Genomic DNA, 18,089 nt, shown 5'->3' with positions numbered 1-18,089 from the left:
CTTCTTAATATATCCAGTGTACCTCATGAAACAATACACTGTGAAGTAACCTGAAGAGTGGCAGTTATGACCTGTGAAGTCAAACTAGCCAGTTCAAAAACCTCCTCAAAACACACAAGACGTAAGGAGGAGTGAAGATAATCCAAAATTTATTAATTTTCTCTTCATATAAAACGTTCAATGTTAAAAATTAACGGAGCTCACAAGCGAGGTTCTTCTCCTCACAGCGGCAAAAAGGGGCCGTTGCTCTCTGTTAGGTCACATGACCGTTTGGACAGGAAGCGGTTGCTATGTGATACGAGAGCAACGGCCCCTAACGGGCTCTAAGAAGCGTTAAAGAAATCTGTTGGCAGGTCTGCATGTGCGCAGTCCCATGTGGGGCTGCACAGAAAAACGAAGATGAACTTGTGGTTTTCAAGCTGGTTGTGAATTAGTTGATGCAATGATAGCAGGATAGTAGGGTTTCTTTGCAGCCTTCACCGCCACCTTGTAAGTCTTCCAGTGGGCTTCATAGGACACTCTGTGCCATTGTTTGTGTTTTCTGAAAACACCATTCTAGATATTTCCTAGCTCTTTTAAAATTTCTCTGTTCAGTCATAAACTGTGGCGCAAGATTCTGCCTAGGAGTGGATGACAAGAGGCAATCATGACAATAGCTTCCAGGCGCTTCTAATTTTCTGCTCTGAATATGTGCTCAACAGAACTGCCCTGCTCAATGGAATCTGAGAATGCCCCAGGGCATTCTGGAAACATTGGATGCATTGGTCTCTGTGGGCAAACCAATTTGACTGACCACTCACTCCTGCAGAGTGTTGGTGCCACATTCATCCATGTCATCCCTTTAACAGATCCTTGGAGAGATATTTACACAGTGATGTTATTTATCTTCATGTAATGAAGTTTTAGCTCCCCGTTTCTGCATATAAAGCCTCAATTAAAGGGACAGGACATGAGAGAGGGAAAGAGCACCTGTGTAGCCTGTTGCTGCACAAAACAAAAAGGAGTCTTATGGTACTCTAAAGACTAACAGATTTAATTAAGCATAAAATTACACTCAGGCCTTTTGTTCTTGGCTTCCTTAATCTCAAACTGGTTCCAGCATGTGAAGTGAAACTCTTAAACTTAAATATTTCAGACCCAGCCCTCTGTTCCCCCTTCACTGGCATCCATCATATGTTAAACAATCCCTTTGAAAGAGCATGCCCCAGTGGGAGCCTCTCTCCCCGTTTCCTCAAAACAATACAGTGAGAGCCACATCAGTAAAATTTTAAATTTAAGTAAAATGTTTGTGTTGTCTGTACATAGCCTATAAGGTTGGATCTTAGAGGGTTGCTGATTCTACAGGGCCACACCTTAAAAGGCCGGAGGTCTACCCAGTTTCACCGCCTGATATGAAGGGAATTTGCATGAAAGACAGCAAGAACTTTCTTTGTCAGTTACCTCTAGCTAGAGGCTGGCTGAACAGGGTGAGAGGGGGCCTGAAAATACATCCAGAGCTGCTCACAGAAATAGAAACCAGTGTCAAACCAGAAATAAACCAGTGTCAAACAAAACCGGAATTTCTGATATTTACTTGAAAATCATCTTTGTTTTCTAACACATAGGTGATTTCCACACTGCAATGGGATATTGTAGTTTTACTGTTGCTGATGTGGCATACATATGTCTACATTTAATAAATGAGACAAGAAATTGGTTTTATAAACCAAACAGCAGCTTAGGAACTGTTCTCTTAAATCAGAGATTGCGATTAGGGCTATTTTTGCTCTCATAATTATGGATTATATTTGCAATAGTGACAAAAATGAGCACTGAATTTTCAAGTGCTATCTATTGATCTTTCTTGGTTTCTCTTTTGCAATAGGAGGAATATTGACTCTGAAGAATGTTTCTGCAGACACCTCTGGCTACTATATTTGCACTTCTACCAACTCCGTGGGACAGAAATCCTGTAACATGACTGTTTCCATTTCACCTCGTAAGAGATCAGGCAGCTAAAGGCTTTGCAGCTGGGCTGGTTCCTGGTTTTGAGGGCCCCTTCCCCTCTTCTACCCACCACCAGACCCCCACACATGCCCTCCTTCCCTCCCATATACCCAAATGCCTCACACCTGTCCTTCCCTTGCTTGCTTGTGAGCTTTCCCACTGCCTATGCTTACCACAACGGGCAGCCCTTTCCCTAGTAGTTGGGAACATGGTGCAGCCCTACCAAATATTTATTATTTATTTACTTTATCACATTTCTAGACCACCCTCCCTGTCAGACGGGCTCAGGGCGGTTTAACAATAGTTTAAAACAGTAAAAACATTATAAAAACATTAAAACATATCAAAACAATTAAAATTGGCAGGTATAAAATATTAAAATACAGCATTTTCCTGCATGGGTGGTGGAAGGTCTTCAGTGATATGGCCGGCGAGAGGACAGCCTAGCCCCCACCAAATGCCTGGCGGAACATCTCCATCTTGCAGGCCTGGCGGAAAGATAACAAATCCTGCTGGGCCCTAGTTTCCTCAGACAGAGAGTTCCACCAGGTCGGAGCCAGGACCGAAAAGGCCCTGGCTCTGGTAGAGGCCAGGCGGACCTCTCTGGGGCCAGGGACCATCAGCAAGTGCTTAGTGGCTGATCGAAGCGACCTCCGGGGAACATATGGGGAGAGGCGGTCCCGAAGGTATGCTGGGCCCAGTCTGCATAGGGCTTTATAGGTTAACACCAAAACCTTGAACTGGACTCGGTACTGAACTGGTAACCAGTGCAGCTGACAGAGGATAGGTGTTATATGAGCCATGATTGGTGCTCTGGCAACCACCCATGCAGCTGCATTCTGAACCAGCTGCAGTTTCTGGATCAAACCCAAGGGAAGCCCTGCGTAGAGCGAGTTGCAGTAGTCTAATCTAGAGGTGACCGTTGCCTGGATCACTGTTGTAAGGTCATGGGTCGATAAGCAGAGGGAAAAGTTGTCGAGCCTGTCTTAGATAGAAAAATGAGGATCAAACAACTGCTGCGACCTGTGCCTCCATAGACAAGGAAGCATCCAGGACCACCTCCAGGCTCCTCACTCTCGACACCAGCACAAGTGGTGCTCCATCGAGAGCGGGGAGCCGGAGTCCCGCACCCATGGACCATAGACCCACATGTAGGACCTCCATCTTCAAGGGATTCAGTCTCAGCTGACTCTGCTTCAACCATCCAGTCACAGCTCCAAAGGCACGTTCCAGGACATCTGGGGCAGAGCCAGGCTGGCCGTCCATCATGAGATACAATTGGGTGTCATCTGCATATTGATGGCACCCAAGTCTGAAACTCCGTACCAACTGGGCGAGGGGGCACATATATACATTAAATAGCAGGGGGGGGAGTATTGCCCCTTGAGGGACACCACACACCAACGGGTGGCGGGATGACAACTTCTCCCCTAGTGCCGCCCTCTGTCCCCGACCGTGGAGAAAAGAGACAAACCAGTGCAGAGCTGTCCCTCGAATCCCCACATCAGCAAGGCGGTGGATCAACAGGTCATGATCGACCGTGTTGAACGCTGCTGATAGATCTAACAATATCAGCAGCGCCGACCCGCCTTGATCCAGCTGCCTATGGAGATCGTCCATCAGGGTGACCAGCAATGTCTCCGTCCCACGTCCCGGACGGAAGCCAGACTGGAAAGGGTCTAGGGATGAGGAATCATTCAGGAAGACCTGCAGCTGCTTTACCACCACCCGCTCAATCACCTTACCCAGGAACTGGAGGTTCGAAACTGGGCGGTAACTGACAGGGTCGGTAGGGTCCAAAGATGGCTTTTTCAGGAGAGGCCTAACCACAGCTTCCTTCAACGCTTCCGGAAAGATCCTGGAGCTCAGAGACATGTTGATAATGGCCTCCAGGGCATCCCGTAGCCCATCTACGCTGGCCTTCACCAGCCACGAAGGGCACAGGTCCAAGGAGCATGTGGTAGGCCAGGGGTGGCCAAACTGTGGCTCGGGAGCCACATGCGGCTCTTCCAAACATATTGTGCAGCTCCCGGAGGTCTCTGAGTATCGCCGTGGCTGTACAGTTTATTTTATTTTATTTCCCTCCCTCCCTTTCCTTCCATGTCTTTCCCTTCCCCCCTTTCCTTCTTTCGTTCCACGTCTTTCATATTTTCAGTATAAATGTTGGGGTTACCAGGTCCAACTCAGAAAATACCTGGGGACTTTGGGGGTGAAGCCTATCAAGGATGTGATGCCACTTTTGTCAAAGGTCAGGTGATGGCTCTTCCCAAGCTCCACCCCTTCCAATTATGTCACTTCCAAAATACTAAACCAAAACCCCACCGCTTCCTGTGATGCCACTTTCAAGACACTCCACCAAACCCACCTCTTCCTCTGGTCACTTCAATGTATCTTGTCTTGCGGCTCTCAAACATCTGACATTTATTCTGTGTGGCTCTTCCATTAAGCAAGTTTGGCCACCCCTGTGGTAGGCCTAACTGCTCGCAGGATCCTGTCAATCTCATCCCCAGAGAGTGGACTGAAATGGTCTAATATCATCTCAGAAGGCGGCCAAGGGGCCTCCAGTTCGCACACTGTATCAACTGTGGCTGGGAGATCACGGCAGAGAGACAAGATTTTATCAGCAAAAAAGCTCCCCAAAGCCTCACAGCTAATATCCGAATTTGAATTTTGACGGTCCCCTCCTGATAAGGAGACCAAAGACCAAACCACATTGAACAGTTTTGCTGGGTGTGAGCTAGCTGATGCAATGGAGGCTGCATACAACTCTTTCTTTGTAGCCTTCACTGCCATCTCATAGGCCTTCATAAACGTCCTATAAGATGCTCTTGCCTCTTCATCACGAGTTCGTTGCCACACTCGCTCTAGCTGTCTCAGCTCCCGCTTCTTCCAATGTAGCTCCTCTGTATACCAGGGAGCTAGTTTGGTACAGGGGCGGAGACGGCGACAGGAGGCGATTTCATTGATGGCTTCGGAAAGACAGACTTGCCAATCTTCCACCAGCTCATCCAATGAACCGCCAGGGAGCACTGGATCCCACAGAGCATTCTGGAAACCAATTGGATCCATAAATCTCCACGCGTGAGCATAAATAAGTTCACCGCCCTTGCAGGGGGGAGGTGGGATATCCAGCCGAGCCTTCAGGACCAAGTGGTCTGACCATGGCACCAACTCAGTTGTTTCTAGTGAGGGGGGGGGAGTTCAACAGCAATAGATTCTGCCAGAAACCCTGAGCCTTGGCAGCTGCCTCACTTCAGGGTATGTTGATACCTACTGCACTTTAAAGGGTGAAGAAGACAGAACAAAAACTTAAACTCTCTCATGCTCATATTTATCATTCTGAGAATTATTTTGTCACTTTGATTAGTTACAAGGTTGTAGTTGCTAATGGCCAAAATGGATGTGACAGTGATCATGGATCTCCATCAGTCTGTGAAGTCAATTGCTTCCTGACAGTCATAATATAGACTAGGGCTACATGGGAAGGGAAGAGGAGATTTAACCATTCACTTCTTGTTCACTTTTACAAATCAGCCAGGCTTCCCACTTTTAAAGGGGGAAAGTTTTAAAAGAACATATCCCCCTTTTTTTAAAAACTGCTTCGATGGATAGCCTAATTTCAATACATGAAAATGAATAGACACTGGATTATATACTCTCTCCCCTTCTCACATGGCCTGAGTCTGAATTGTGGCTGCACAAGAGTGCAATTTATATTTTCCAGATGAATGGAGATCAATAAACTCTGTTGCATCTTTTTTGGCCCAGAGTCTGAGATTGACACGTGGTTCTCAATTAATAATACCCTTTTGAAGCTTACCAAAAGGGCTCGGTGCTTTGAATAAACCACGTGGACCTACCCCTAGACCTCTCCCTTTTCTAGCTGCCCATTGGTTTAAAGCCCAGTTGAACACACTGCTAGTTTCCTCCCTACTCCAGCATCCCCAAAATACAAGAGAACGTAAGAGCTCAAAGAGATAGCTTGCTCTTGAGTCTGTCCAAAGGGGGATTGGCTGGTGTTTACAATCTGTAGTGACTGAGCGCTAATCTTTTTTCTCCACAGCATCCATGAACATTGGACTTTACGCTGGAATCATTGGCGGTGTTGTTGCTGCAATAATTGCCATTGGCATTATAGCTTATTGTTGCTGCTGTAGGAAGCGGAAGGATGAGATGACGTGAGTGTCTTTCACTTGGAGATGTGGGTGGGAAAGGAACAACAAAGTGCTTATTCAAGAGATGAATAATATGCTCAAGGCACACATTTCATTTCCTGCTGCTTCAGTAAAAAAGACTGGTTGCAATCCTGATATGGTTTGGCTCCTTAAAAATCACTGTAGTAACTGCGGCTTAAACAACTATATGCATAGCAAGCAAGGCATCTTTTGGTTCTCTGTTGAAATGTTGTCAGTATTTCCACTACTATCCTACCACCCTAATTTGCCAGTTGCCATCACTTGGGTGATGAGTCCAGATGTGTTCATACAATGTTTTACACACCAGGGAAAAACTACCTTCATAGTTCCCTCAACCATAATATGGAGAGTACCTACATGTCCTTAAGCAGGCGGATTTAATATCAGATGACTTAAGTCCAAACAGCATACTTCCAAGGGTAGCATATTCCACTAAGAAGTTATTAGCATGAGATCTATTCTTAGGAAACAGATTTCCAGAAGTTAATGTTTCAGACAGCAAGGAATAATGATTGATACCTCCAGTTCTATAGTTCTGAGTCAGTGCCCATAACTATTTAATAAAATGCCAGAATTAACTGAAGCCTAATTATGTCTATACCAAATATTTAGAGAGAAAGAAAATGGATACCAACCGCCACAAAATGAACCTGTACGAATCAGGGGACCAGCTGAGGAAGAGATACAAGATGATGAAGAAGAACAGCGGGAGGAAGACAGGTGGAAACAGAAGCCACTAATGCCACCAACCCCCAAGCCAGAAGTTGTGGCCTAAACACTAACCTTTCCAGATGGGGGAAAGAACAGCAAAGGAAAGGGTTTCCAGGCATTCCTGGAATGCTGCTTAAAAAGACATGGCAGCTTCAAGGCTTCCTTCTTCTGGTTAGTCAATTAATGGGAGAGATGGAAATGCTATTGTAAATGTTACACTGTCACAAATGCTCCATACTAATTTATCATTTTCATGGTGGGAAAATGGGATAGTTTCACCTTCGGTATATTTGAAAGAGCAAGATATAGGACCATCAGTTTAGCATAATAGTATAATTGTTGCTAATTTGTTGGGTAGGATTCAGATGTCTTCACTTGTGGAAATGCTTGTCGTAGGGACACCTCAGTTTCCTAGCACTGAAGCCACAATGTTGCGCTACAAGAAAGATGTTCTTCTTTCCCTAGCATAGCATCTAATGCTATTGCTATGCAAAATGTGATTATGACAGTCATGAGTGCTCATTGGATAGTACATGCAACATTCCGAACTTTGATTCCATCATTTTTTAAAACTATTTTTAAATGACTCTTCGCTGTGCTATTATGCTACCTCAACATTTCAGCACTTGTTTAAAAAGTTTAAAGGAAGAAAGAATACTTCTCCCCCTCCCCACTATATCAGGAATCAGGAATGTGTTGTTTTATTTGATGGCTGGCTACATTATATAGCACTGATAAGTGCCCATAATAGCTCAATTTTATTGCTAACCATGGAATTCGCTTTTTAAGAAATCATCAGGAAAGGGCCTTAATTGCAGCTGGCTGGAAAGACTTTGAATGAATGTGTTATTAATGATTCTCTTTGTATGGAATTGTCTGCATTTATTTTTGAAGTTGTGACATTTAAGAAGGATACTTCTAAGATGCTTGGACCATTGTTGGCTGTAACTGAGCTCAAGCTGGAGCCACTGAGGACTGGTTGGAAGAAGACTCCCTTTCCACCTTCCCTCAGTAACTAGTTTTGTATGCATGTATAATAGCAACCATGCCAGGAAAGGCAGAATCTACTTTTCTAATATAGTAATTTTAAAAATCCTGACTCACAGAATTTTCTTTTAATATGATGGTTCTTGGGAGACAAAACATTGCCACACTCAAAAACCAGAAGAGTTTCAGGACATGCCTTGATCACTGGCGCGTTGATAATCCTCATACTCCCGAAGATCATTCCACAAGACAGTGAAAGTTCCTGAGTGACGCCAATACCTCAATTAACAGCGCAGATGGTAGCATTAATTGCAAAGGTGGAAAAGCAGAGTTAAAATCTTGGTCCACATCTCACCTTACTTTTCACTGAGAATGGCCATCTTCAGGGCTGGGCATGGAGATTTCAGCATCTAGCACAGCCGCCAGAACTCTGCTCCCCAGACATGTATCTCTTGCCTCACAATACATGCCCCCCCCCATCCTTCTTCACTACTCCTTTACCAGGCTAAAAATGCTATTGTTTTTAATTTACAGACTTTGCAGTTGAGTGTTGTGGTATTAATTTCCTCCCACAGCATAAACTTTTAAGGAGATGCTATCACTCAAAGGGTTTTAAAATGTTGCTGTAAAAAGTTGGTGTTTCACCTCTTTCACCTTCTGGTGCAAAAAGCACAGGGTTCCACAGGATCAAATTGTTCCCATTCATACACCAAGCAGCAACACCTAACAAGATTAATCCATTAAAAATGTTTCTGCTTGGATTTTTTTAAAAAATAGTGTTACTTCTTTTCCATGTAAATTGCTGCAGTCCCCATAGAGAAGCCAACTCACCCATGTGAACAGCCTCTTATAAATAGTAACATTTTTTTTAAAGTAACAAAACTGACAAAAGAACAAACAGCTTCAGCAGTATTGAAGGGCGGGAAATGCCATACACAAAGGAGGAGAATCTGCTGCAAACAAAAGGCAAACAACGATAGGAAGCTGTGAAACTGAAGAGAAGGAACGCATTTATTCAGACTTGCAAGAATGATGTCCTTTTAATACCTTAGCCATGTAAGGCAATACATTGCTTCTCCAACAAATCTCAACCATGATTTCCCTCCTACAGCTTAGCTTCATATTGTTTAGCTCCTCAGAATACACAAAATAATGTTAAGTAAAAGTAAATCCAAGTGCCTCCTTCATTCTACATATTCCACTGAAGTCTTCATGTTGTTATCCACACCCAAGCGAGAACCTCAGGCAAGCCCCTCACCCCAGCTTTCCCCAAGTCAGAGCTGCCTGCCTGAAATCCTTGGCCCTATGCATCCTGTCCTATGTTCCACAGTTTGGTAGTTCCCACAGTTACCAATGTAAGACTGTAATTGTATCATCATAAAGAAATACAGAACATTACAGTCCCTGTTTTCCAGTACCTGTCAAAGCTGTCGCTAGCAAGCTCAAGTTGTGCTTGAGGATGGTGAGAGAGCAGCTGCAGACTTTGCCCAATGTCTTGCTTGATGCATGGACCAGTACAGTGGGGACTCCTGGTGGAATGGGTCCTTTCCCCACCTCACCTAAAACTCAGATGCTTGGACACCAGCTAGTTCAGATCACATCCTGATCTCTAACCACAGTCAGACATCTTACTTGTCAGTGATTGCTCACAACCTGAAATGTTGCAGTACTCCTTCCCAACAGCTCAACCAAATGTCATGCATGCACATTAAATCAACCAGCAAGCGCATAAACTGCTGCCAATTCCCCACCTCCCCTAACCCTACACTTGGCTGTTCTTTGCTGTATTCTTTGGTGACAGTAATGGTTGCCAATATTTGGATATGGAGGGTTTTTCAATATGCCTGATTTTGCAAACGACTGTGGGAGTTCTAGCCCTTCCTTCCATACACTATATCTTAAAGCAAAGTAAAAACAAAATTGAAAACAAGGCTGTGTAGTGCAGAAGCACTCAAAAAAGATAAGAACATTTTGAAAGCAGGAGCATCCTGATTGTGCTGGGTACTAAATTTGCTGTGCAACCCTTCTAATGAAGGATGACTACTTCCAGAATAGAGGATGGACAACTAAAACTAATGAGCACAGCTAGTACCAAGCCACAAGCCTTTCTGCAAGGCATTCAAGGCGTTTGTCACTGAACTGAACAAATCCAAGGATCAGGTCACTCTGATTACAGCCATTGATCTAGGTAATATTTTACTGTCGAATGTGTTCATCGTGAAATCCACTGCATCCCTATTAAAGAAAGGAACAAGAACATGAACAGGAAAATTTTTTAAAAAACAGCAACTAGGTTTGGCAATAGCACTGAGACAGCCACTTGACCCTCCTCATCAGAAAGTAGAGCCAGATGGGTAGAAACAACTCTTCTTTGGAATGAGATCCTGAAGTTGATGGGCCCTGCCTTCTGAGTTGGAGGAGCAGTTAGTGCTGTAAGGTCATTTAATAATTCTTGAAGTCATTGGTTTATGGGACTGGCCAGAAAGAGACTGAATTTATTTGACTTAAAAGGACAACACTTTATTTTCATTATATTGCATCATGAATGTGTATGGCACTTCACAGAATCGCATAACAAAAAAGTAGGTCCCTACTCAAAGGACCTTATTCTACTTGAATTCCAGGCTAGTTACCAATGCATAATTCAAGATGGAAAACTACAACGGCAGTCATGATGTTACAGGGCTTAATAGCAATTATTTCATTTCTTTGAGGCCAACAGTTACTCATCAGGGGGAAACACTTTCAACCCCTTTCCACTACAGCTTAGCATTATTACCTAGCATCTGCACACCAGCAGTGTCCCACACACTCTTACCCAAAAGTCAGATGCAGGAAGTTCAGTCATACTGGCAGTCTGTCAGTATTTGTGAACTTTTGCAGTGCAAAACCCCTCTCTAAACAGGCAGAGATATTTTTCCTGCTTCTGGAAACCCTCCCTGCTTCTCAGAATAGTTTTATCAGATAGGTTTCCAGAAAACTCCTGAACAGCCACATGCACTATTTTTAAGACATTTACCTCACAACAGACCAACCTCTAGCTCGGCTAGGAGGGTTTTTTTTTGTTCTTAACACTGGTTTCTACAGTAACCGTAAAACACGTTTATTTCATCTGCTCTTCCTCAAACAAACAGTTTCAACTACTGTACAAAACACACAGTAGCCAGCAGAATCAGCACCATATCCTGCCCCAAGACAAGGAGATTTGGAAGGAAACCTTTCACATCCTGCCTTCACCTGAAACCCTATTGAGACTGAACATGGCTTGGAAGTGGCAATTAAAACAGCTTGCTAGGGCTGAAATCAGAGCAAAAAAAAAGTCAGGGACTGAAGGTAATGCAAGGTTAGGTTAATAATAGCATTCTTAGTTCTTTTTAAAAGAAGTTTATAAAGTGACTTTCTTTTTTTAAAAAAAGCTACTCAGTTGCATTGGGACATCTTGGATGTTGGAGACAATATCGTGCAGGGAAATGGCAAGGAGTCTAAATAATGAGCAATATCTCCCTAGTTTCTTCTACAGTCTTGTATCAATAAATCTTCAGCTGTCATACTCGGCACAAAAATCTTTCTTCAGATGACAAGCTAGTTCTGTCCCTGTCACAAACATGCTTCACCTAGAAATAAAATTATGTCATTTGTGAAGATGCTGTACACCAGCCAGCTCATTTGTATGTTCTCCTACTGATAGTTGCACAGAGGGGTAAATTTTTCTCACAATATACCTGTTTCATGCTTTTTGTGTGGAAGCTTGTCCAGAAGGCTTGATTTGTAGCAGGGCTGAATCTAGGAATGTAAAAAGAAAAGACAAAGGAAGATTAACTGAAAGTACCAGTGGCTGATTCCGCACATGTTGGATAAATGAACTTTCAATGCACTTTATCAATAGTTTAAGGTGGATTTTTTGTTTCGCACACAAAAAAATCCATTCCAAATGATCTATAAAGAGGATTGGAAGTGCATTATCCAACGTGTGCGGAATCACTGTGAGAAGTTATGAAGCTGACTGAACAGCTTCCAGATCGAACAGTAAGATTCCCAGAGCCCCAGTATCACTTTTTTCCTAGATATTAAGCACCATTTGAACCACTGGAGAAAGCTGTTACCAAATTTTTACTTTCAACATTTTAAAGGGGAAAAAAACCAAATGGGGAAAGAGCCTCAAAAGTCCCTTTTTCCCAAGTTGTTTTGCCTTAAAGCCATTTTAAAACTTTAACAGGGCTTCTTTCTTCTTCACTGTGGGGTCATCCTGATGAATGACTGTGGTATCACTGAGCCATTTCACCAGTCAATTTGACTAAAAGAGGCTGGATTCTATGAAGCACTAGAAGTGGATTTCTCCCAACTCCCCCTTCTCCCACAAGAGCCTGGGCGCCTCAGAGGGGCAATGTCAAGGTTTGGGGGTCCTGTGTACATGGAACTCAAGCAACATAGGGACCTGCATTGTGGAGGTGAAAGCTAGTGAAACCACCTTCTCTACTGGTTCCATAAATGGAGCCTCAGAAATGCTGCTGGCCATACTCAATTTCCCAGGGCATCCACCCATGTTATATGGCTTCTCATCGACATCCCCCCCCCGCAAGCCCTGTTCACATATTTCAGTGAATGCAAGTACATCCTGCCTATATGTACATATATCTGAGCATTCATTTTACAAAAGAAACCAGGGATCAGTACCTGAATAAATGTGGGGTTTAAACCACCTGTTCAACTGTACATGCATTGAATTGAACCATGAGAATTATTCAACACAAAGACAAATCCACATATACGTTGTACACATATTGTATACTTCTTCATTGTAACTTGTTAACAATCACCTTTCATAGGTGCCTCAGAGAATCCCGTCCACGATGAGGACAAATGAAGCCACGCTGCCCTCTCTGGAGCACTGGTCCAGCTATAATTGTGCTAAAATGTAAACCGAAGAGTGCATTTGTTGCATTTCAAAATGCCCATTCCTGTATGCATTCCACTGTGGTGGAAAGTAACTGAGTTCCTAATGTGTATATTTAACTTCCAGTAGATAAATCCCATCTCACACAAAGAGTCATGTGTGCATTCTCTTCACTCTGTTTCATAGAAAAAGTCTCCTCTCTCCACATTTGCATGAGATACAAAAAATTAAGTTTTTAGTGTTCTATATGTCTTGCTTTCAGTCCTTGATACAACTAAGTGAACAGCTCATCTACCAATGCTGATGGGACAAACTTTCAATCTGTGGCCAAGGACCCACCTATTTCAAATATAATTCTTTTCTGAAATAGAGGCACTCAGAGCGCAGTCAGTTCTTTTCCTGATGCTTACCTGAAGTGCGACATAGGCTTGCCTAAAGGCAACCCAGAATCCGAGTACTATGGCTTGAAATAGATTTGCTAGAAACCAAGCAAGGCCAGACCCTGCTTCCAATAAAGATGAAGCCATGAAGCATTTAAAAAGCTTTATGAGGGTACCCCCCCCCAAAAAAATTTGTTTTTTTTTACTGAATCTGAAAAAAAATATTCAGAATTCCTTGAATTCCAAACTGAGTCTCTAATTCAATTAGGCTACATCTGGAAAATATGGCCATTATTTTCTAATGGAAAATCACTCGGGGGGGGGGCTATCAGGTGGGCAGGGTGATGGTCATTTTTCAACCAAACTTCATCAAATTTGGAGTGAATTTATTTCTGGCTGTCTTCTAAAAACCTTCAAATTTAATGAAGATTGGACAGCGAGGGCCAATTTTATGGGCCCCCAAAGAAAGTGCTTCCCAACTGTCCATTATTCCCTATGGGGGAAAAATATTTGCAGGCTCTATGGGGGGCTGGGGGTAGCATTTTTCAAGCAAATCCCACTAAATTTCCAGGGAACCTACTCCCTGAACAAAGCACTCTCAGCCTCTCCTATGGGTGGGTGGGGGGGGTCAAAACTTCAGAAACACACTGAGGCCAGGCTGCTGTGGCCAAGGCACTGCCAAATGCAAGCCAAGCACATCCCAGAAAAAGCCCAACAGAACCAAACAGAAGCTCAGGAATGAAATCCCCCCAGAACAAAAATGAAGCAAGGGGACCAACATCATGTCAGAGAACCACATCCATTCCACTCAACCAAACTGAAGCAAGGGACAGTTACAACAGAAGTGAACTGAAGCAAGGCTGTGCTTGTGGCTGGATACTGCTTGGTTCTGTTTTGTGGCGTTCCATTCCTGGCTGAATCCAGAGCCTGACTGCTATGAATGTCTCTGGTTCTGTTGGGCTAAGCTGAAAAATGAGCCCTCCCCCAGCCACCAGATAGCCTCCAAATTGATTTTCCCATAGAAAATAATGGCTGAATTTTACCAAATATTTACTAAAAATTGGGCAAATATTCAAACACTTGTTTATTTGGAATACCTGGATTTTACCAAATCAGCCCAAATCTAGAATTTTAATCCAAATTCTGAACCAAACTGCAAACCCCCAAAAGGCTTTTTTGTGTGTGACAATTTATAGCTTTCTCTTCTCTATATTTTTTGAAGTTTGTTTCCTATTTTAAAGGCCATGCAGAATTGTGTTTCCTTTATTGCCAACTCCACTTTATTTTTTTCTGTTACAGTTCTGGACCTTGTGTCTTTTATACATCAACCACCCATGCTCTAATATGGGATGATACACCAGGACTCAAAATAGACATAGGCTAGGATTCACCAGTAATTTCCACAGAATAGATGGGATTTCTGTCTGCAGAGTATGATTTCCTTTCTTCCTCTCTCCACAGTAGCCCTAAACATTGTTTCAGTGGGCTGGGGACCCCCATCCTGGAACACTACAAAGTTTTTTAAAGGTCTATGAAAAAGGTGGAATTGGGGCCATCTATTGATGTTTTTCAAGTGTTTTGATCCATTTAGTCAGAATGCAAAATGTGATGCAAGGTAGAAAGATAAAGAAAAACTTTCATGCCTCTCATTCCACCACACATACTGAAAGTAATACAGATAACATAATTATTCTGAGGAGCATTACAGTCAACCTTCTGTTTTACCACATTGTACTTTGGCAGTTTTTTATTACATTAAAGAGACATTACATGAGATTGCCAAGCACAGTGGATGTGACAACATGTAAGGGCCTCTTGTACATTTTTGTTAAGCAGACCAAGTATCCATGAAAGAATGTCTCCACCATCCACCAGAACATGAAGCGCAGCATAGACAACAGTCTTGTCTCACTATCCAACAGTACACAACTCATTTTGTAATATCCTTAACAACTGATATCAGTCTTTGTGGTTAAAATACACAAGACTCTGCCCACATATTCACTCAAACCATCACTAAATGATTGATCGCACACACCCTGATGTAAAAAAGGGAGCACTGGTGTCTGCAGTGGGCTTTGCTGCTGGGATAGTAACTTCCAAAGAAATGTAAGCCCACTGCTGTTTTTGTTGCTGGAACAAACAGCAGCTGACAGTGTATGGAATCACATTTAAAGAAAGCAAGTGCCACAGGTCATCTTCAGCCACTACAGGAGGCCAAGGCTGACCCTAGGTATAGGTGGCTGAAGAAATGCAGGTGGTGGTGGAGCAGTAGCAACTCTAGTAAGCCTTTGGCTGCAGCAAGTATGTTGGGGCTTTGTAGCAGAGTGGAAATAAGCAGAGCAGACGTGTGTTTTTTTAGCTTCTATAAAAAGAAATTTACTACATATAAAAGAGAACGGTTATGTGGATTGTAAAATAAATACCTTATTTATGCTCTATATTGTTTCTTTTGTTCTCTCTATTCCTACTACATCTTGGTGATCTAACTTCAACTGGACACTATAATTGATCCCTGAGTACAAGCAGGAATTCTAATTGCACCCAAGAAAATCAATCCCCCAATAGTCAACCTTAAGTATCTTCACTGAGCATAAACTTCCCTTCTCCTTGGTGGAAAGAACCACTCCACACTTACAGCCTCGCTACAAGTGACATTTTACACGTGAACGGCACTTGATCATTTTCGCAAGCCTTTCTGGGAACTGAAGTCCCTCTCCTCCCCCACCCCTTTTCCTTCTGTTCCTTCCCCTCTCTGTTAGAATGGCTGCCTGAAGAGACGGAGAAAGCCTACGGCAACAGCAGCTTTTGCAAATCGTCTTGCTGGGGGGTGGGGGATGCTCTGGGGAAAGCTGACATGTCGGTGAAGTCCTAGTGTCCTAGAACTGTTAGAATCGCTGCCTGAAAAGTCAGAGAAAGCCTGCTTTCGCAAATCGTTCCTCCAGTCACAAGCCTGCTCTCAATGATCTTTGGGGGCGGGCAGCTGCAACTTTCTCAGTTTTCTCCAGAGCATCCCCCCCCCTCCCCGAGCAAAGCCGATTTGCAAAGTTGCAGCTGCCCGCCCCCAAAGATCATTGAGAGCAGGCTTGTGACTGGAGGAACTATTTGCAAAAGCAGGCTCTCTCTGACTTTTCAGGCAGCGATTCTAACAGTTCTAGGACACTAGGACTTCACCGACATGTCAGCTTTCCCCAGAGCATCCCCCACCCGCCAGCAAGACGATTTGCAAAAGCTGCTGTTGCCGTAGGCTTTCTCCGTCTCTTCAGGCAGCCATTCTAACAGAGAGGGGAAGGAATAGAAGGAAAAGGGGTGGGGGAGGAGAGGGACTTCAGTTCCCAGAAAGACTTGCGAAAATGATCAAGTGCCGTTCGCGTGTAAAATGTCACTTGCAGCGAGGCGCTTAATTGGTCCTATGCAAACTAGCTATCACTAACTATACAAACATTAGCTTAACTCTTTCATGACAGGATGACACCTGCTAAAACCCCAACAAAATAAATGCACTCCCAACACCTGAGGGATGTCTATATTACCAAATAATTATTCTGCAGAGTACCTCCCTACTGTGGAAAAAGCCAACTGCAGAGGTTCTATCCAGACTTAAAACTTGCGGGTTCAGTGTTAACCCACTGTACAAAACAAGCATCATAGCTAAAGAGTGTATCATGATAACAGAACACTAAATATTCAAATAATAAAAATGTCTATGTATGTCCAGGGTAACAATTAGGTGTGTGCACCCAAAAAAGATTCGGGTTTCCTGCTTTGGGTTTAACTGAAGCAGGAAAAAAATCTGGAATAACTGAAGGCTTGCCGCTTTGGGTTTGGGTATTTCAGCTGCTTTGGTATGTTCTGTAAATATTCGGAGCACACCAAGGATCAAAGCAGCACTTCCCACAGGCTTTTTCATCCAATAGGAGGGGGAAGAGGGAGTTCAAGGCAGCCCTGAAAAGAGCTGTTTTTAGCTTTTAAAACTTCCAGACAGGCTTTTTCATCCAACAGGAGAGAGGAAGAGGGAATTCCCTCTTCCCCCCTCCCACTGAGTGAAAAGGCCGGGGTGGAGTTTTGAAAATTTAAAAGCAGCACTGAAAAGTGCTGGTTTGAGCTTTCAATGCTTCCAGGATGGTGTATTGTCGAAGGCTTTCACGGCCGGAGAACGATGGCTGTTGTGGGTTTTCCGGGCTGTATTGCCGTGGTCTTGGCATTGTAGTTCCTGACGTTTCGCCAGCAGCTGTGGCTGGCATCTTCTTGGAATGTTTCCTCCCCGTAGAGGTGTTCGATGTATTGTCGAAGGCTTTCACGGCCGGAGAACGATGGCTGTTGTGGGTTTTCCGGGCTGTATTGCCGTGGTCTTGGCATTGTAGTTCCTGACGTTTCGCCAGCAGCTGTGGCTGGCATCTTCTGGAATGTTTCCTCCCCGTAGAGGTGTTCGATGTATTGTCGAAGGCTTTCACGGCCGGAGAACGATGGCTGTTGTGGGTTTTCCGGGCTGTATTGCCGTGGTCTTGGCATTGTAGTTCCTGACGTTTCGCCAGCAGCTGTGGCTGGAAGATGCCAGCCACAGCTGCTGGCGAAACGTCAGGAACTACAATGCCAAGACCACGGCAATACAGCCCGGAAAACCCACAACAGCCATCCTTCCAGGATGGCTTTTTCATCCAATGGGAGAGGAGAAAAGGGAACTCCCTCTTCTCCCCTCCCATCGGGTGAAAAGGAGGGCGGGGAGCTTTGAAAGCAGCAGCAGCACTTTTCTTGCCATTTGCAAATGGCAAAGAAAGTGCTGCTGCTCTACACAAAGCTTCCAGAAGTGTTCTGAAATGCTTCGGAAAGCTTTGCTTCAGAATTCCCTAATTAGCTCAGCAATGCTGGGGCCGATACTGGAACCCCAAATCTGTACCAATTGGGCCTGATTTGGGTTAAAAATCCGAACCAGAA

At 43.9% G+C, this 18,089-nt stretch overlaps 1 protein-coding gene across 1 annotated transcript in view; it reads left to right on the top strand.

Annotated features, from left to right (window-relative positions):
- GPA33 (glycoprotein A33) overlaps positions 1-7,992 on the top strand; it is a 40,117-nt gene extending 32,125 nt beyond the window's left edge. The window contains exons 5-7 of the mRNA XM_054974864.1: positions 1,865-1,978; positions 6,050-6,164; positions 6,795-7,992. Of these exons, the coding sequence (XP_054830839.1) occupies positions 1,865-1,978; positions 6,050-6,164; positions 6,795-6,957 (392 nt within the window). The 3' untranslated portion in view covers positions 6,958-7,992. The remainder of the gene's footprint in view (positions 1-1,864; positions 1,979-6,049; positions 6,165-6,794) is intronic.
- The last annotated feature ends 10,097 nt before the right edge of the window (positions 7,993-18,089 follow it).

Source organism: Eublepharis macularius, chromosome 3 (assembly GCF_028583425.1).
Source record: "Eublepharis macularius isolate TG4126 chromosome 3, MPM_Emac_v1.0, whole genome shotgun sequence".
Lineage (NCBI taxonomy): Eukaryota > Metazoa > Chordata > Lepidosauria > Squamata > Eublepharidae > Eublepharis > Eublepharis macularius.
Note: the sequence above shows the minus strand (reverse complement) of the source record. Positions and strands in the feature narration are given on the sequence as shown.